Genomic DNA, 20,841 nt, shown 5'->3' on the forward strand with positions numbered 1-20,841 from the left:
CCTGAGAAAATGGATGGATTAGGAGAAGCACTGCAGGTGGTGAATATTAGGAATTATATTGATAAAGTGAACCCAGGGTGATTACTGAGTGTGCAACAGGGACACATTTGTAAGTTGGGAGGACATGCTTTTAATAATACTTCTTTACACAAAGGGTGGTTAATGTCTGGCGCAAGCTGCCCAGCTTATTTCAACAGACACTAGGAATGAAAAGAACATGAAGGATTTAATTTCATCTTCTTGATGAAATTGATGCTACTGTATGACATAATGACTTACTTATGTTCTTAAGAAACATTGCAGGATTAGCAATGGTTTACTTTTACAGGAAGCTCCAGTGAAAAAAAGGGTAATTTGGCTTGCACTGTGTTAAAAAAAATAAGAATGGATTGCATAACACTGTGGTGTAAGCCTGTATCCTACATCCTAAATTTGACTTTTGTTCTTGAGGTCAGAAAGTATTGTTATAATTTTTTTTAGCAATTTACAGAACTGCATAAGAATCCCACTTTTCTTTTTGCTCTGCAGAAAAAGTACAGAACGTCTGCATTCTGTGTATGGTGATGGCTAAATCAGCCTTACTTCAGTGCTGTTTATTAATGTACTGTAGGTCTCACCAGCTAGTAGACACATTCCTTTGTGCTCTCTTAGGCTTAATTATTTTGCACTGTAAGCTTTGAAATTAATTTAAACTCTTCATTAAAGTTTAATGTCTCATTTTTATTGCTACTGCTGTTTAAGACACCGTGATTGTGTTGTGATGTCTTATTGTTTGGGGTGCAGTTTTTTAAAAGTATTAATAATGTTTATGTCTGGTGTTTTGGGGGAGGGGTGTCATATTTCTCACAACAGTTCCTGGGACATCGAAATCGATCTAGGGTACAGCACATACAGTATAAGATTTGTTTTTGTGTCTGAAGTATTTCGGAAGCAAAGTGATGAGAAGGAATAAACAGCAGTAAAATTCGCACATGGTGATTAAAAAAACTTTGCTAGCATTGATGTGGTAAATTTCCTCTCTAGTTACCCTTCTCTGAAATAAGTAAACTTGACTGTGAGGAGCAGGGGGAAAAACACAAAGCTCACAATCACTACCAACACTATCGCTATACAGTACATGTTTATATTCCTAATCGGTTTTGTTTTAGTGCGCTTTGTGGATTGACTGTTCAAATGAATTACTTCACTTGTTATGAAGGTAAGAGTTTATCAGCACACTAGTCCAGGCTGTAGCTGAACAAAAAAAAAGAAGGCAGGCCTGTTGGTCTGTTATTCTGCTTCCTGATTGGTTAGAGCCTGTTGCTAGGCTTATGTCATTGTTTTTTTTAGTTTCAGAAGTTAAAAAGTCAAGTTTCAGCTGGTTGAGACAGCCATGTCAAGAGACTTATGTGACTTGTCGAACACCCACATTCTGTGGTTTTAGGTTTTTTGTAGGGTGTAAGGAAAGAGTTTAGCTTTTTAAAATCAGAACAGAGTTCCTGCTTCATGTATTAACAATGCTTTCATTAAAAAAAAAAAGATCACAAATTATTTGCAATGCCTAGACCCCTGATTTTTAACCTGGGGTGCACACATCCACTGGGGATGCAAGATGTCCTTTCTGGGGGTGCTAGACAGGACAGTTTTTTTTCTGAGGTAAATCATCGAAAATACAAACTACCTGAATGATTTTTGATAAGGAGTGTGGTAAGGGGGGGTTTGAGAATCAAAGGGTTGCAGGCTACAGTAAATGTTAAGACCCACTGGCCTTGAGGAGCACTGCAATGCTCAGCTCCTGCTGCAAATTACTATAAGGCTTTTTTTTTAAATCCTTCTCTGTGCGGTGTGAATATTGATTTATTCTTTAGTATGTATTGGCACAATAGCTCAACACCAGGCTGTGAGGATCAGAGTAAGAATAGCAATTGATCTGGTAGTTTTGGCCAGCGATTCTTCTTTAAAGAACTGGGTATTTCCAAAAAAGAAGAGATGGGGCGTTTCTTCTTTTACTGGTCATGTATGGTAATGACATCTTCTTTCCCAAATTTATCAAGTAGTCTGTGCAAATCTATAGACATTTTATAAGAGTTTACTGCCCTGCCGCAAAATCCTCTCATAAGATCTTAAGAAAGACCAATGGCTTTCTGTTGTTCACGGCCTCACTTACTTTTTGGGTAGCTTAATGATCCAAGAATTTTATCTAGCTTTTTCTTATTGAGTCTGTAGAAAGTACCCTTGCTTTCTGTCCAAACGTGGCTTTCCACTTGTTCCTGTCTCCTCGTAGCGTTAACAAATGTAAAAGAGTTTCCTTATTTGACTTTGTCAGTGTACAGTATTTCAGGATTTTGAAAGTTGCAACCCAATTCCGACATAACCTTCTAGATTCCATACTCAGAATATTTAGTTCCCTTAATCTGAGTATGATATTCCTTTGCAGGTAGGAATTCTAGACTTCTTACCTTTCTGGCGATCAAAAGTGAGCAGAGTTTGCTGTGCTTTAGAATTGAAATACTGCTTCTCTTTTATCGCTTTATCACAATGTCGAGATAAAGTGATGATTCAACATACATTCAACATAATCTCCCAGATTCTATACACTCATATTCTGTATGAACATGAAGGCAGTAGTGTGGAGTTGTGGTTAGGGTTCTGGGCTCATAACTGGAAGGTTGTGGGTTCAAATCCCAGGGGAGACAGTCCTGTTGTACTCTTGAAGTACTATTCTTGAGCGATTCCCATAAAATGCAGCAACTCATGCAATGGAATACCTAGAATAAGTGATTGCAGATGTAGGTTACATACGCTTCATACACTCAAGTCACCTGAATAGATGAGCGTCCTCATCTAGCAGTCTGATAAGATGTGTAAGTTTATACACAACAGAAAATGATCAGAAACAACATCACAAATTTTGGAGAAGGGAGGCTATAAATAAGCTAGAGGACAAAATCTTGATGAAAACTTTATTTTTCCTGTGTTCATCATTCACAAAATTTTCATCGTGGTTTGCTATTGAATAGTTTTTTTAATTAGATGCTTCCCTTTTTGAAGTACTGTAATGAAGTATTGTTGCACTAAAATCGGCACCATAATGTACTTATCTTTCAGAGTCTGGAAGTTACAGTCTGGTTCATTCTGTGAACTTAATCAAATGCAGAGGATATAGGCCAGTCAAATGTTGTTTTTTTAACCAGGATATCCCCTCAATGAGTTCAATCAGTTTCTTCAGCCAGGGTATGAGGCAGTTCTCTTCAGTTAATGGTATTTCTGGTAGTGCGAATCAATATTTCACTGGTGCTGAACTGGCATTTCTCTTTTCGTGCAAGGAGTAGTCAATACTATTAAAACATTGTTAAAATAAGTCAAAAGAACATTTTGCAGCAGTGTTGGAACAGCCAGATTTATTATCTTTGTTTTACAGAGTCAGTTATCACTCCAAATAATTAATCTCACTGGTCATCAACCTCTTCTCTTGGAATATTAAGTTCTTAGAATAATAAGTCAGATGAAGAACTTCAGCTTTTTTGGAACTATAAATTGCCACAGCATATACAGTACTTTACTTTTTACTTTATGTCTGCCTAAGGGACTGTTGCATTTGCATGCATGTGGTGGTACTTTTCCAAGACCGAGGCCATGCCACTACAACTGCATTGTGACTTTGAGTGTCCCGTTGCTAGTTTATCAATAAGGGGAAAGAATTCTGGAAATGCCATCTGTGTTCATGGATAACTTTCAGAATGTGTGAACTCTTTGGCACAGTTTCCAGCCTAGAGTCTGTTTTGGTCACTGGCTTGTCAAGAGATTTTAGCAGACCAAGTCATGATTTCTGTGTCAGGCCCTGATGTCCTCCTCTTCATCGCCACACTGCGTTTTCTTTGCTTTAACCAATTCCTGTGCCTCCTGTGCATGTTCCTTCCTTGTTTAATTCAGTCTGGAAATTGATCCTCAGTAAAGAAAGCCTTTTGAAAAACTGAAGAGGTTTGTATTCTTTGCCGTTATTTCTTTCTTTAAGATATATAAAAGATTTATTAGCTAAGGTGTTCCTTTTAAGTGCTGCTTATCTCCAAAGATACCATTACAGTCATGATGGCACAAGTTGCAAGTCTGAGCGCAGCAGAATGAAGGTTACTTAATCTGTTATTATCTTGTTCAATTCAGTCCTCCTGCTTCTGAAAGTGCTATATTTTCACATATAACAACCCCTGGGACCAATTCTTTTTTGTCTTTTTCTTAGTTGGAAACTTTTTTTTTGAGTAGCTTATGTAAGGTGTCCATCGTTAGGGGGTTGACTTTGTATTAACCATCAGGAGTGGTTAGGCCCAGGTTCACACTTCAGCTTCAGCTATGCTTGCCCTTCAGCTTCTTAGAGACCAGTGTTCCAGCCATCTGCCCGGAAAAGGAATGCTTTTTCCTCACACCTGACTGCTGGCACAGCACAGATGGAGAAGGTCTGTATTAAACCAGTTAAGGGCAGCCTTCCACAAATAGAATGCTTCTGTATTACCCTGGCTACTGCAGTGCCAGCAGATCTCAGCTGGTACACTGCTCTCTTCATACCAGCTTCTGCCAAAGACAGGGTGTCGCCACTGCCAAAGGCAGTCAGAACCAGCTCCCTGCCTCATAAAAAGTGAGATCACCACTCTCTGCGCTTAAGTTCCTTAAACACTCATTCTCACTGTATTCTCTAAATTTAGCATTGGCAAGTTGTCAGCTTCACGCTGGTTGCAAAACGTCTTTAATACACAGTAAAGGGCCAGAAGGGCTTTTGGTCAAAAACTTCTGCTTTTAATTATCATACCACTAGGCCTGCATGTTGTGTGTGCTTGCAGATCCTAGACCATAAAAAAGGTCACTAATGAGAGGAGGCCCATCTAGCTCGTTTGGTAGGTAATTGATCCAAGGATCTCATCCGGCTGTTTCTTGAAAGAAGCCCGGGTATCGGCTTCAACAACAAGGCTGGCTGGCTCGTTCCACACTTGTACAACCCTTTGATAAACAAGTGCCGGGGTCTTGGTTTGAAACGCACTTCTACATACAGTAGTTCCCACTTGCGCCATCTTCATGTAGCCATGCACTTTAATGGGTCACTCTGGGCTCAATGAGTTGTGAGCCCCATTTAATATTCTTTTATTTAAAACGAGTTCCTTATTTAGGATTGAGTAAAATCGCAGACAAAGGTTTATTTAAAGACGGTACCAAGGCTGAAATACAACTTATCACAAAGAGATAGTTTAGATGGATGTGTAAAGTAATGCTGGTAGAGTTTTTTTTTTCTCAGAAGATGGAGCTGCTATAAGTTTTCTCACTGAGGCATGAAAAAGCTTCCTCCAGGTGACAGTGCTGTGATTTCAATCAACGTGTCAGACTGAATTACTCAGCGTGCAGCCCTTCACTCTGTTATCAGAGCCAGCTCCTTCGCTGATTCATTGATCGATCTGGTCGATTGTCAATTGTGTGGCTGAGGAACTTTGTTGTAGCTGAAATAGTGTGCAGTTCACATTGCCCTGTGTTTAGGGTGTTGTTTTCCATTACTGATTGCAGTTATTGAAGTGTTTACTGAAGCAAAGAAAAATATACTCTAGTTGCTAACAAATGCATCTAAAAGGGTGGCAATCATTTTTGTTTGTGTAATTGTGAATTGCAATTGTAATGGGTTACCTAACATTTATGTTAAGGCTATAACCTGAATCATTGTTTGTATCGTTGTTTTACAGCACTTAGCAATCTAAAATGTGGATCGTTTATTCTGTTAGTTATTTCAAACCTAATTTGGTCGGCAGAGTTAAGAAAAAAAAAGAAAATATAATAGCCTTAGGTTTACAAGTCAGGTCACTGGACTAATTGCACTTGAATCTTCTAATATCAGTGTAGATTCCAGCTGCAACAAAGGCCTCATTCTGACTTTTAAGATAAAAACACATTTCCGGAAGAAGACTAGAATCTTTAAGTAAGCAGCAAATTGACATTGACAACTTGTTAAACTGAACATCCTGTCACATGGCAGTTAATCCAAATACAAAAACAACAAATGACACATACGTATAATATATGAATATAATTTAGATGGAATAATTACCATAATTATCATTTAAGGAAAATTAAAAGCACCTTTTTTTAATACACTTGTAATTAAGGGTGATGTCTGTATTCAGTTTACATCAGCAGCCAACATTCCCTGTTTTATTTCACTAATAGTCAACAGTTTGCTTTTTCCATTGATCATCACCTGTTACTTCAGCTAATGTAATATATGATATGATTTGTTGGGTATGGTATGATTGTTTAATTATTTAAAAGCAAGTTCAATCAGTATTGACAATCACAGATGCTTCTACCATGTATGCCTCTTGAGGGCAATGCAGATGATATACTCATAAGGGGTTAAGTGAGTTAATATAAGGCTTTATGGATTCCTAAAACTTTCTATGCCAGGTGGAGTCTCTAAGTCAATGCAGGCATTCCATTTCATAGGTGCCTCGAAATATTTGATACTAAAGCAATTGTTAATGATAAAAACTGCATCCACTATTTGGGTTTCAGTTGCTGATGTTCCCAGTGATATTTTCTCATCTTTGTGACGAAACATTACATTTCCCATGATAAACACTTCTTTCTTTTCACCTACATTGATTTAATGATGATATGCAGAGTAGTTTCTAATTTACCATTCCTTTCTCCGATTTTAGGCCATGTGGTTGCATGTTGGTTCCTCTATGGGTGAAGGGCTCTGAGGCTGTGGTGTAAAAATAGATGTGGTCCTCGGTATTGAGCAGCTTACCGCAGTGCTCATTGTTTTGTGAGACAAGGACAATAGAGCCTATGAGGATTGCTGCTCCATAATTGCTTGACATTGGAATAATAGAGCTTTGGCCCAGCTCTGACCGGACCTTCCTTGGTCTGCTGAGCCATATAGCTTGCAGCTGTACTGCTGTATAATGCTGACCATGGCTCCAGCCCTGTTTACGCAGTTTGGGCAGTTCGGACAATGAACTTGCTGAATGGCGAGTATCTGGCTTGCAGCTCTTGCCAATTTCACAGGCTCTTACTGCATGTTGCTCTCTGCGCCCCAGCTGAGAGCTCTGTTTCTTTTCAGACGATTTACTGTAACGGTTGTATTGACTTTTCTGTTCTCAGTTTATTTCTGCCTATAGAAGTAGCTACCTACTGTATATCATTACCCATAATTACTTACTTTTATATAGTATTGAGGAAGTCACTGTTGCAAGTTGTGGCTTTAATACTCCCAGTCAAAACTGTGAATGCAATTAAATGAGGAAATAAAAACCTTGTTTTCTTTTCAGATGTTTATTTTTAATTAGTAACAATGAGAACAACCATGTGTATATATATTCTTATTTGATCTGCTTATTTAAACATCGGTGTACCTGACCACCATTAAAACAGCAGTTTTCAGGTCCAGGGCTGAATCTAGAATTAATGACAGGAAGCAGGAGACCTCATCACTTTCTTTTCTTATTCCAACACTTGTGTAATCCAACAAAAGACAAAACTGACAATGTGCTATGAATTAAAATGATTATTTTTCTTATTGGTAAAACTTGATTTATGGTTTTAAATAAATACAAAGATCATACAAGAATAGGACAAGCATTAAACTAGAATGTTAATCTAATTACATTTTATTAAAAATAAAAACCCTCAATACCATGACATACTGTAAGAAATCTGACTTATCTTGTTCATTAAAATTTTGATTTTGTGATAACCATTGTTACAGCTTCAAGACACAATTCTAAACTTCACTATCCCATGAAGTAGTAAACCAAGGATAGACCCTGGATGGGACACCAGTCCATCACAGGGCACATGTAAGCACAAACATGCACACATGTATACCAGCACCAGTTTTCAGAAGCCAGTTAACCTACCAGCGTGTCTTTGGACTGTGGGGAAGAAAAACAGAGCACCTGGAGGAAACCCAGAAGAACAGTGGAGCATGCAAACTCCCCCAGAAATGCTAACTACTGTGCTACATCCTGCCCCAATTCTAAACTTTAAGAGAAACCAAGGAAAGATGAGATGTATATGCAGTGTTATATGCTATAGAACCTGTCTGTATTTTTAAAGCATTATCAACAAGGAACTGTCAACATTGCAGTGGGTGATAAGAACACCCTTAATCTTCATTTTCCTGACTTGTGGATGTGTTTTTCTGCTGCTGGTAATGATGGGCGTTTCCATTGCATGGATGTCTGTTTATGCATCAGCTCCAACTGACAAACAGGCCTTTTGTCTGTGGTGATTATACATGAAAGGATTAAACTGCCTTCTGCTGCATAGAAGAGAAAGAGTACTGAACAGCATATTCGAAAAAGTGTGTTTGTATTCATCAGTCTGCATTTTTGACATCATTGAGCAAAAACCTGATAACTTCTCACTGTTTCTTAACCCTTGGATAGGGTTACATATTCCCACTAGGTGATGTATGAAAATGAATAGAAATCAAATTTATCACAGTAAGAATGCACTGCATTCATGCAATGGTGTGAAACCTGTCATTTTCTCGGGCATTTTAGATGTAAATCTCCAAACCTGACTGCAGCGTGGATTGCTAGTTAGGGCTCTGGTGTCGGACCTGGAAGGTTGTGGGTTCAAATTTCAGATGGGGTGCTGGAAGAAAGTGATGCGGTTTCTTGCTGCCAAAATTTGAGCCTAGTATTTCAGTCCAAGTGCCTCAGTAAAATGCCCAACTGTATAAATGGGTACAAATGTAATTTGATGTGGATTAAAGCATCTGGCAATAAAATGATATGGTTCAGCTCAACGCTGCCTATCAATCAAGGATAATTTTTTTTTTTTTAAAGGACAACTACAGTAATAGTTCAGGTGGGTAGCTGCGTCAGCATGCATAGGCTGCAACTGCAACATTATTCCATGATGAAAAGAGTAGTAAGGAAACAAAACATTTCAGCTGTGGCACCTTCTTCGTGTGAGAGCAATTATGGCTCTGATACTCCCAGTCTGATACTTCCACCCTCACACCCGAAGAAAGTTCCACTGCCGAAACGTGTTTCCTTTCTTCTCTTTTCAGCATGGAATACATCTATTGCTTGTTCCTCAGCTACAGTAACAACAGCTTGGCATGACCCCCAGACCACACTGGGCCCCAGCCTCACTCTCTGACATGGACACCTTCCCATGTCAAATATCTAAACAGAGTACTTTCATGAACTTGGAAACACTGCTCCTATTTCCACAGTATCAGAGTTCCCATAGCCGAGCACTGCTGAGACTCGGGGCTGAGATAAACGGAGGAGCTGCAGGACGGCAACCAGAAGACAGAAAGGTGATAAGGGTGTTGTCAGTCTGTTAGCAGTGCACAGTCTGCCCTCCAGTATAGGGCTACTCTGTGTTTCAGTTGGCATTATTGTGTGCACAGTGATTTGCTCTTTACTTTCAATGTGAAATTTTCCTGTGTGTGCTACAGCTTTTCAATTACAGTTATAATTTACTTTTCCAATATGTTGTTGCATTGCCTGCTATAGACGTGTCCTTGAGTGTGATATGATAACAAAAAGTTCTGAGGAAGTCACTTTCCTGCTGATTCAGTAATGCGAACAGAAGGCCGGTCATGTGCCTGTGTGTGCACTGCTGAACATTAGCACAGCAACAAAAAAGCCTTAAATTTTGGTCTTAGAGTAGGCTTCCAGATCAACATTAGTAGTCTTCTTTTTTTGTGGATGGTTAGTTATTGCATACAAATATCAAATGCATTATAATTTTGCTCAGCATAAGACACACTGATGCCTTTACTGTGCACAGTGTGGAGCACCAGAAGACTATTGATCATCTGACCGAAAAGATGTAGCTCATGTTAGGAAAGGAAGTCAACATGCAGATCAGACTGCTGTTGGAGAAGATGGAGTTTGTTCTGTTCAGCTACTCTTCCTGGGGAGAATGGGAAACATTTCAATACATTTTTTCTGTGTTTATGCGTGGATGGATACACATTTAAGCATAAGGGAAGGTGTGTACTAGTGTGAGGATGTTTCTGCGGGCACCACCTTAATCTGGATTTTTGCTACTTGTGTCGGATGTGAACCCATTTGGCTTTGATTCGAATTGCATTAATCAGGATACCAGAAAACTAGGTAAAATGAAATGATCTCCGTCTTGAGTTCTTGAGGTGGTTCTCAGTGCCAGTCCCAGTGGTAACCTGTCCAGCCTTTCTAACCCCACCTGGGTCAAGGAAAGTTCACCTCACTTGTCCTACTAAGCAGGGGTCTGCTTCCCCTGAGCCCTTTAGATTTCTATTGCTGGCACAGTTAAAGTTAAATTCCAACAGATAGTCGGCTGGCATTCCCGCTTTTACAGTTGTGACTCATTAATATGACAGTTTGTACATTGGTGGTGGAACACTTCCTATATTTTTAAAAAGTATTCTTCTCATCACTGTTGCAGGGCAGAAAATAGTCCACGCTCCTCCTCCTTCACAGAATTGCATGTACTGGCCTGTCTACGGCTTCGTAGAGGGAAAAAAACAGATCATGTCCTTCATTTCAGCAAATTGACAAGTTTGCTTTCTGCATAAACACTGTTGTTCAGAATAGGACTTTAAACAAGCTGGCAGGCCTACATTCAGGAAACCATTATAAATATACTGTAAGTACAGTCACACACACTATATACAAACCAGTGTATTAAATGACCAGCATACTGTAAATAGACCTAAATATGATTAAAAATTAAAAATGCAGCAAATCCATAGAACATAATGGATTGATTTTGACGTAGTAGATGTCACTCAATAATGCCTAGTAACGGGTGTCTTGACACACAGCTGAAGTCGGAAACATCAACTGGTATAGACAACTCGCAACTTGTTCAATAATCTTGCTACAACTCTGTTGCCCTATGTTGCTGAGGATGTGGCTATGGAACACAATGACTCAGCTCTTTCCACACATATTCTGTTGGATTTGTATTGGGCGATCTGGAAGGCCAGTCCAGCTGCTTAACTGGAACATTGTGTGTAAGAAGGAATTCCTGTCTAACCCTAGTGCTGTGGGGGGCGAGCTGCGAAATGAGCTATCTGTATCTGAAAGGCTACAGTGGAAGGAAGACTGAGTACAAGATGTCCATATATCGCTGGGCAGTGAGATTATTTTGATGTGGATGAGTGATTTGGATATGATAAGGTCTACAGCTCTGCAAACCATAGTTTGCCGGATATCTTTGGACTCTTCTGTCACCAGTTCTCCTGTTTCAAGCCCAGGTGATGGTATTTGTGCTCTGACTGATAATGTTTAATGTCTCGCTCCTGTCTTGCTGTGCTGATACACTGGTGAGGATGCACTACCAGGTGTCCTAATGGTAATGGTTTGAAAAGTGAGAAGTGGCTGCTGGGAGCACATTAGGGTGATGTGCACTCAGCTGCTTGACCTCCCAGCATTCACCATTCCATGTGCCATTCAAGGAGGATACTTTCTAGAGATCCAAATGGACAAATCCGTCAATCCTGTACAGTGCTGATAAACATGAGTGCACAAAGAAAGATTTATTCCCAATACAAAACCTCCACATTTTGAGTAAAAAAATCAAGTAAATTACCAAGTTATTAATATGTATGAGACAACAAGTGCCTTAAATCGACCTTTGAATATTTGCATTTGCACATTTACATAACCCAGCACCAGAAGGCAGTGGGATCTGGGTGTTGTGAGCCGGCTCTGTGCCTAGCTGATGAAAACAGGAAGGCCGAGTCCTTCACAAAGACGCCATGTATTAAAACGCGTTGGTCTGCTGCTCGTCCACTAGAGTCTTTTATGACTTTTACTTAATGGGACAGGAGGGCACTATTGCTAAATATTTTTACCAAAATCACTTTTCTTGTAAATGATTGTTTTAGTGCTACTAAATGCTACTGATGCTAGTAATATGTGCTAAATACGTTAGTTATAATATAACTATTATTCTGTTCAATGTGTTATTATGGTTAAAAAACATCAACATATATTTAGCTAGAACACACCATGTCACATCAGGATGAGCCTACAGGAAGGACAGCAGGTGAGGTCCCAGGACTTCATCAATACAAGCCATGCAGTCAGGATTCCATCATTCGATACACATCCTGTAGAGTCCTGCAGCAACTAGACACTCCTACACAGACCAGCACATTGGATTTCCCAATTGATCGGTCTGTTGTACATTACAATTAGAGTGCAATTCTGCAAGTGTGTGTCACACTCATTGTCCTCCATCAGGGTGGTCTATACAAACCCTTGATTCATTGCTAAAGAGAACTTGGCTACACTGCTCATTAGTCCACTTGGTGTTGCTCCAATACACCCACAGAATGGAGGCATTATTTTCTTCATAAGTGAGCCTCACTGGTGTGTCTTTGTTAATTTTCACCAGGCTTGGAATTCAACAGGTCAAATATCCCGCACTCATTATTGATTTGTTTTGTCTGACCACAAAATCTTTTTCCACATGTTTGCAGTATCACTTAGATGTTTTGTTGCAGACCCAGTGCAGAATTAGAGCTGCTTTGCTTTCAGTTCCTTACAAGCCTCCTTTGTGTAGTTCTCAGTATATTGTTGACTCGTGAACATTTTCTTCCATCTTAGCCACAAAAGTCTGTAACTCTTTCAGTGTCATGGTTGGCCTCACAGTGGTACTGTATCCCTAACCAGTTTCCTCCTTGCGCAGCTGCTCAGTGTGGATGGTCAGCCTAATTTAGTCATTGTCTTTGAACAATTTAGTCAAGAGTCTTTGACATGTTTTTCTACCCATCTCTTCCTAATTCATCTCCTTTATACAACTGGATCTGACACACTGGACTGAACTGGTTGTTCTGAAAACTCCTTGGTTTTGATGGCTGAAAATCAAATTGTATTTATTCTGAGAGCATATGAAACAGACAGAGGCTACTCAACTAATTGTGTGGCTAAATAAGCTAATCTTGTAACCCTAAATTGATTTAGCTTTTTCCCAGCAAAAGGTTTTGAATACTTATGCAATAGTGATTTGTCTGTTTTTCATTTATAATAATTACTTCTTTCATTTTTTAATGTTTGATGTAGGTTATATATTAATTTCTATGTCCAAGTGTTCGGACTGCAAGCTTTCAAGCAACAAAATGTAAAACAGTGCAGGTGTCTGAATAATCGGCAAGTCACTGTGTATCTTTTGTGGCTTTTCAATCTCCTTTTATGGCTCTTTAAAATACCAAGAAAAAATACAGTAGCCTGCAGAGAGTGAATTTTACTCTTGGGAACTGGAGATAATAATTTTTCTACATACAAACCAGGAAAACTGTTGCTTATCACAGTCAGTGGCTTCTTCCGGATGTATGAATTAAGTCATGCTGATAATTTGTGAGTCATTAATCTATTTATCTGATCAAACACTACAGAAATAAGCTGTACCTTACAATGTGCTCATTATGATTAATCATATATTGGCTATTACATAAAAATGTAAATTATAGTGATATTTAGATCTCTGACAATTAGAGGGGCTCTTCCTATGCAGAAAATAAAGCCTGCAAGTGGACAAGAAGGCTTTGGCAGGTGCTATTGAACTTGCACAACCAAAAATACCTAGAAGCAGAATGCTGGATTCCCTGCTGTATCACATAGGCTTAATCCATGCAAACGTTAGTAACTTGTTTTCCTTAACATTTACACCGCCGTTACAAACACTTGATTTGATTATGTTTGCAACACGTTCCAACAATAAAGCTGGGTACACAAAACATGTTTTGAACTATTTAATAGCTTGTGTTTCCAACAAGCTATTAAATGCTTAAATGTAAATAAATTACTTGCATTTATTTACAGATTTGCACTCCAAAGCATGTATGTATAGAATGGCACTCACTTTATCCTATAACGAAGTGCAGCAGCCAGGATGTGCCAGAGGTCCCATTGCACAGCAGTTCAAGAAGCAAGAATGCAAGAGTCTATAAACCCAGAACTGAACTTGACTTAACTAGGACACCAGGGTTAACACCCCTGCTCTTCCAAAAAGAGCAACAAGATCAATAATGGCCAAGTAGTCAAAAACTTGGTTTAATATCTTATTCCAAAGTATGACACCTCCTACAGCACAGTGTCCCCAGTCACCAGACTGGCCTCCTACTGGTCCCCAACACCACTGCAAGCAGCCACCTGGGTTTTCTTAGAGGTCTCTCATCCCAGTACCGACCTGGCTCAGGCTTGATTACCTTTTGCAGTCAGGCAGACCAGCCTACAGCTTTTAAAGCTGCTTCCTAACAACAGCTGTCAAGAGTCAGCCGCCCTGTTCCAATTAATAGCCAAAGGAAGGAAATTCTGACATTCTCGTATGTTGCTACACTGCTTCAGAAATTGCCATGGTATGATTTTGAGTGCACTGAAATATATACACATAATATACAAAATACGTAACAGTTAACAAGTTAGGTTAATTTATTGTTAATGACATTATTCTAAATATATATTTTCTTTCACGTTGTAGCTCTAGAATAGAAACATCGTTGAAGCAATAAATTATATCCCTTTGGGCTGTTCTGCTCCAAGTTATCTTTTTAAGTGTGTTTGAGATTACATTTTGGTGCAGGTTGTTAAATTTGACGAGGTATTTTAAGATGACCGCTATCAAATGTGCCTGTCACTGCAGTGGAACCACTTGACGACGTAATAAAAACTGACGTTACATAGTTATTCAAAGAATACTGTTTAATTAATGAACTGTTACATAAAAATCCCGTTTTGTTTATGTCTGTGTGTCTTGTGTTAAACACCACCACTTTTATGCGTTTCCCAGTGTAGCCCTGTGGTTATCTAACGTACGTCGTGGCGCAGTTAAATTATTTTTGCAGTTAACAGCTTTGAAAGGCGTGTATAATGAAATTCAAGAAAACATTGGAGGTGGTTCTCCTTAACTCAACACCTCTTTAGCGCACTGTCATCCGTACTGTAGATGCTATTTTTTAGTGAGCTCACATTGACTTGATGGCGTTTTATGTGTAAAGAAGAATTACGAATAAAAGATTTTAAAAAGTCTGATCCCAGGGCTTGTACCATTACCCACGTCCCTTCCTTTTAAATTGTAACTTTTTATCATTTTTATTCTCTTTTGGGAGATAGAGCTGTGATTTAACCAAGTCCGCACAAGACCCCAGCCTCTCATTGCGTTGGAGCAATGTGTGATTGGACAAACGCATCGCGGCCGCCTCAGTCATGAATGGCTGTAGGGGGTGCCGGTCACGTCCTGTAGATATGAACTGCAGTTCAGAGGCTGTTTACTTCGTATCCTCAAGCCCTTCATTGGTTGCTGCCGTGTGACGTCATAGTAGGCCGAGCGATTTATTTGCCCAGACCAAGAACGCTTGTTTATTCTGCTGGGGAGCAGCACAGAGGCGGGTTAGGTTATATCTGTGTTGAAGGGAACAGCCTCCAGGAATTACAGTGTGATAAGCTTGAACAAAACACAACCTCAAGGCACGATCTTCACGACAGGATGAGGCACGCAGCAAAAGGAAGCAAATCCGTGGAAACGGCGTCCCTCGGTTTCTTTAAAATGTGCTCCCATTGTGAACGGCTAAGTAAAAAGGTAAGGAGAAGTGGAAAACGCGTGTAGCAGGAGCGTACGGTCACCTGTGCTCCAGAACTCAATTGCTGTATGTCTAGTTAAATCCGCTGCTAGCTCGTATTGCTTTGTGGTGTAGTACGCATTAACAGTTTGGGCTCGGAGGACCGCTGAAGCCCAACATTCTCGCAGCCCGAAGCCCTGTCATCCTGACGAGCAGTGAAGAAAAGCGCTTGACGCTGCAGCGAGCAGAAGGACTGGGTGTTAATACTGGGATCCAATTGAAAGTAGTCTGCAGCGATCACAAGCGTGTTTGGTCTTTACACCAAAGGTATTTCTAATTGGCGCCTTTTAAAGGATTTGCTATGCATCACTTAAAAACAGTCTTCTGTGCAGGACTAACAGGGCAGCAGGGTTTTATGATTTTAAGGAACGGTTTCCGTGCTTCAGTAATGTTGGCAGATTGAATTCCAAAAATCTTGATCAAATGGATCCCGTTTCAGAGATATCGCCTTTTCGATAACTGCTAATACCTGATGATTTTAGCAGTTCAAATATATTGCAGGAGAGCCCCGCTGCTGCCCTTGTACTGATGATTGGAAAGAGATTAGTACTTTAACTGATGAGTGCAAGTAGTTCAAATGACAGCTTTGTTTCGCTGTAAATACTGTTTTTTTTTAAGTGGCTTAGGTAGTATCCTCACACCTTGGAACACTGTTGCTCAATTATTTACATTTCAGGTGCAGGTTGTGCTCATTTAAATAACCTGTATTTGGTATCTTGCTGACGTTCGTTTCGCTGCCTCACGACCGATACGGGTTCTGTTATATTTTACGTATTTTTAAGTTTCTAATTAACTTGTGCTTCTAAAAATGTGTTAATGCATCCTGCAGATTAGGATTGAATAGCAAAACCTGTTATTTACCTGTACACTTAGAACACTGGTCGCCTAATTGTTTTGGGTGTTCGGATTCCAGAATTTTCTCCTTTGTCTCAGGACCGTTCATGAAGAAACTAGGGGAGCAGCAACTGTGCTTAGCTTTATACCTGTTTTCAGCAGGTCTATTAGAAACGATGCGCCGCATGTCGATCCAAAGCATTAATGTTGTTTTTTTTCTGAATTTAGTTGCATAGTATAAGAAACGAAAGGCGTCCTGTATATCGATTGAGGGCGACAGCATCTTTAACTGTGCAGATGAATCCCCGTTTCATTTTTTATAGCTTTGGCAATACATTCAGGCAAATTGTAAAAATGGGGTAATTTTTAAATTAATGTATACTCTTCTACATTGACCCAGAATGCCTGCTGTCTTGAAACTTGCTTGAGCCTGGATTTAAACTTTGCAAGAATCTCTCATTCATTTGCTAAGCACCTTCGTTTGAACGCGCAAGGATCGGTGACGGTAGGGGCTGTTGGTGTAAACTGATCCATCAAGTCTGTCACACTTTGGCACAAAACGGCAATGACGCTGGAGACGGTGTACGCGTTCACAGAGGTCAATATGAATATGGGGATCGCTGGACCCGTATCTCATGAACGCTCACGGGAAAGGTGACTTCAAGATGTTTGGACTGGGGCGTTGTGACTTCCACCTCGCATTGACCATGTTTCCTTTCTTGCTGTGTGATATGCCGTGGACCTTAAAACCGCTCTGTCGAAAGCACCGGTCAGTGACTCCTGACGGTGCGCCGGCGGTTGTGCCGCGTTCCTCCGGAGGCTCATCTCGAACGTTTTCTTTCCCGCCATCAATTGCCTTCGAATAAGACAAACCCCAGAGACGACAGCTCCCTCGGAGGTGTCGCACTGCACAGCCAATGCCAGTGTCTTGTTTTAGTTTTCTGGGCTTGAGCGCTTCACCTGACCGTGACTCTGAGGGCTGCAGGAGCCGCGGTCTGGCTGTTTTACGGTGGCGCGTGTTCTCCAGCAGATACAGTCCGTGTGTTGCGTGTCCCGAAGTAGGGAAACAACACGCCGTTGAGTGCGAGATCTCTCACGCAGCGGAGATGAGCTCTGTGCTGCATGTTCTGGGCACGCAGCCAAGTGGTTACTGACTCTACGTAGGTTTCTTGGTGTTTTTTCTCATCACAGAAGGTGATCGTTTTCACGCAGAGGTTTCACTCCATTGATCTTGTCATAGAAAATGCCAGTATATAGGTCAGAATACCACTTTCACTTTAACAGCTGCTTCTCATGAACGCTAGCTGCTGTTAACGGAGAATCGCCCTGTAGTACCTCGGATGAAACGGTGTACAGTATATAACTGTTTTTTTCCTCCTACTCTAGGAAATGGGAGTGAGAATTCCAAGACCCCTGGGACATGGACCAAGCAGATACATCCCTGAGAAAGAGGTGCTGTAGATGTCTACTGCTTCAAATCTGTGTATTTACTATAGGTTGTGATACTAAATGTGTGATGTTAACATGTATATAAAAAAACTTTCCTAACAGATGAACACTAATTGAACGTCATGTCTAAAAATGTGACTGCTTTTAATGCTTGCACAGGAAAGTATGTTTTTCCCTCCCTCTAATAGAGGTCCCCTGCTTGCATTGTCCTCTACATGTAACATTCACAGTTCTGCAGGAGCAAATGAGAAAAACAGGGGATTGTGTAGATTTTGTGCCATGTTTGCTATTGGCTGGGGTGTGGGAAAGCAAAGAGAGAAGCACGTGCAATAAGATTCTGGGCTGTTTTGCTGAAGGGTATTATTCTGCATGGAGTCAATAATGTGCTTTGACCTGGTTTTGTTAATATTTAAGCCACTGCTTAATGCTGTTTGCAAAAAATGACACCAGTTTTAATATTCCTGTTCTTCCTCCAGTGGTGAAGCAGGGCAGTGCATACATTGCCAACCCTACTGATTGAAGCAGTAGCTTCCAGTTTCTGACACTTTTAATGGTCTCCCAGTATTTTAAAGAAATATTGTTCTCTTTCAGGAATTATCAACTGATATGTGTATTTATATAAAAGAACAAGAAGAGTTCAATTCCATGCCAAAAGGTAGAAATGAGCTGCAGAGAAACAGCTCTTGAGCCTTCTTCAGAAGTTACCTCTAGGTTCCTTTCAATTCAATTTAACTTTATTTGTCATTATTCTTTTGTATGGTGACACAACTCCAGGATCAGACCTCTTTATATAAAAGTTATGAGTTTCAGTCTGGCTTCGCTTACTTGAGGGAACCATACCTGACAATCCAAACACACCCCAAAAATGAGACGTTTTCAATCCTCTCATGGAGAGACTCTTAAGCTCTTCCACTAGTAGGAGATTTCCTTCAGCCTACCTCTTTGACAATTCAGAATGTTGGTATTACTGGTGATGACTGCCTGTAAGTTTACAGAGCGCAATATACTTTGCGGTAGAACATATCCTAAAATATGGTGCTTGTTCAGTCCTTGTTATGTGGTGGCTGAATGATTTAAAGATGTCTGCGTGTGCTTGGTTTTAACGTGCACCTCTTTGTCTTCCACTAGATACTAGAGGTTGGTAAAGTTGATGCACGGACGCGGGCAATATTTGAAGACGCCTTTGCCGCCTTGGGGCGCCTTGACAACATCTCCTTGGTGATGGGGTTTCATCCTCAGTATCTCGAGAGCTTCTTGAGGACACAGCACTACCTTCTGCAGATGGACGGCCCTCTTTCACTCCACTACCGGCACTACATTGGGATCATGGTGAGTTACTGGCAACTGTGCATGAAGTGAAAAGCAGTGCATCTCGTAAGACTGTAAGGGAATGTACATTCAGACCTTTGAAAGCTCGGAACATACAGTAATTATGATGAAAGGATTGAATCTGTCTAATGATCTGTAGTCTTTAGAGGTGCTGATTTTTAGTAGGTTTATAAGTTTAGACATCTTGTTACCTTTTAGGTAATTCATAGAAATGGAACAAAAAGCTTCCTAAATTTAACACTAAAAATACATTTGTTGCTAGGAACAGGGTACTTGAGAGGCACCAAAATGCATTTCATACAGACATGGGGTATCTTTAACAAAGTATGATTCATCTTGATATATCTCTGTATCTTTCACACTATACCTGAAACGACACTTTTGAGAAAACTGGTTTGTGGGATGTTGACAATATTGGTACATCCCGGAGGGCACAATCTTAAGTTCAGCATAGCCCTCTTTTGTCTGTGCCTTTTATCTATAGCATCAAAGATTCAGAGGTAATAGCTGTTCCATGAGAGCGAGGGCTGATATTTAAAATGTGTTCCATGTTTGCATAAAACCCCTGTAACGCCCTTATAAATTTCCACTCGAGTTACCCAATGTTCTGTACAGCTGCAAGAATACAGAGGAGCCGTCTGAATTCCTGTGAGCACCCTTCTGATTAGCAGGTCCTTTGTGTATTTTCAGGCTGCAGCCAGGCATCAGTGTTCCCATTTGGTGAACTTGCACGTGAATGATTTCCTTCAAGTGGGAGGCAACCCTAAATGGTTGAAGGGTCTGGAGGAGGCTCCGCCCAAGCTACAACATCTGGGAGAGCTGAACAAGATTCTCGCCCACAGGCCCTGGCTAATCACAAAGGCACACATCGAGGTACGCCTTCAGAGGAGCGTATTCAGTTGTCACCTGGGCCATTTGTCAGTCAAAGATGACCCCTTCTGATATTACTTGAAAGCCTAGCTTTTCATAAGAATCCAACTCTCAACTTTCTGAGCATTATAGGTTTGTTTTGATATAAATAATCCTTTTGTTTTACGAGGGTGATTCATGAAAGTCATTGTTACTCTTGTAACGATGACTTTCAAAGCTGGTTTAAGAGGAACTATGGTAACCCGTTGCAAATAGACTGAATCGTAAAGATTAGTTTTGGGCCGTATAAATTTTCTCATGGGTGGCGCTGTGATAAGCAGCCTTGAAGCACTGGGGTCCAGGGTTCAGTTTCTATATTGTCGCTGTGTTCACGCAAGTCTCTTTAAGGTGGTCTAGTTTCGTCCCATAGTCCACAGATGTGAGTGAGCAGTTAAAAAATGGATGGATTTATTTGTTCGTGCGTCCATTGTCAAACTGCTTTTATCAAATGTACAGTTGGGGGGGGGACACTGCAGCCTATATTGTATCACCTTGGGCCCTATGTTTGCTACATCTTGGACAGAATGCAAATCCAGCGCAGGGCACGCTCATGACACCCACACACTCGCACGAGGGCCAGTTTTCCCAGACATTAGTTAGCCCATAAGTATGTCTGTGGAGGAGTCCCATACAAACTCCACACGGAAAGCACCCCAGGTCCGGAACTGAATTCAGCGTCCCAGCGTTGTCAGGCCGCACTGCTAACTACTGCACCACTGTGCAACCTGACAGAT

At 40.5% G+C, this 20,841-nt stretch overlaps 1 protein-coding gene across 8 annotated transcripts in view; it reads left to right on the forward strand.

Annotated features, from left to right (window-relative positions):
- sesn1 (sestrin 1) overlaps window positions 1-20,841 on the forward strand; it is a 79,122-nt gene that overhangs the window by 54,246 nt on the left and 4,035 nt on the right. For 4 of the 8 annotated variants that reach the window (XM_015350317.2, XM_015350324.2, XM_015350334.2 and 1 more), the window contains exons 3-5: window positions 17,807-17,872; window positions 18,998-19,198; window positions 19,889-20,071. In XM_015350317.2, coding sequence (XP_015205803.1) covers window positions 17,807-17,872; window positions 18,998-19,198; window positions 19,889-20,071 — 450 coding nt within the window. Of the gene's footprint in view, window positions 1-9,112; window positions 9,290-15,320; window positions 15,547-16,391; window positions 17,190-17,806; window positions 17,873-18,997; window positions 19,199-19,888; window positions 20,072-20,841 lie in introns of those variants that run through there. The other 4 variants (XM_015350351.2, XM_015350358.2, XM_069178625.1 and 1 more) reach the window with 3 other exon arrangements.

This window comes from Lepisosteus oculatus, chromosome 2 (assembly GCF_040954835.1).
Source record: "Lepisosteus oculatus isolate fLepOcu1 chromosome 2, fLepOcu1.hap2, whole genome shotgun sequence".
Lineage (NCBI taxonomy): Eukaryota > Metazoa > Chordata > Actinopteri > Semionotiformes > Lepisosteidae > Lepisosteus > Lepisosteus oculatus.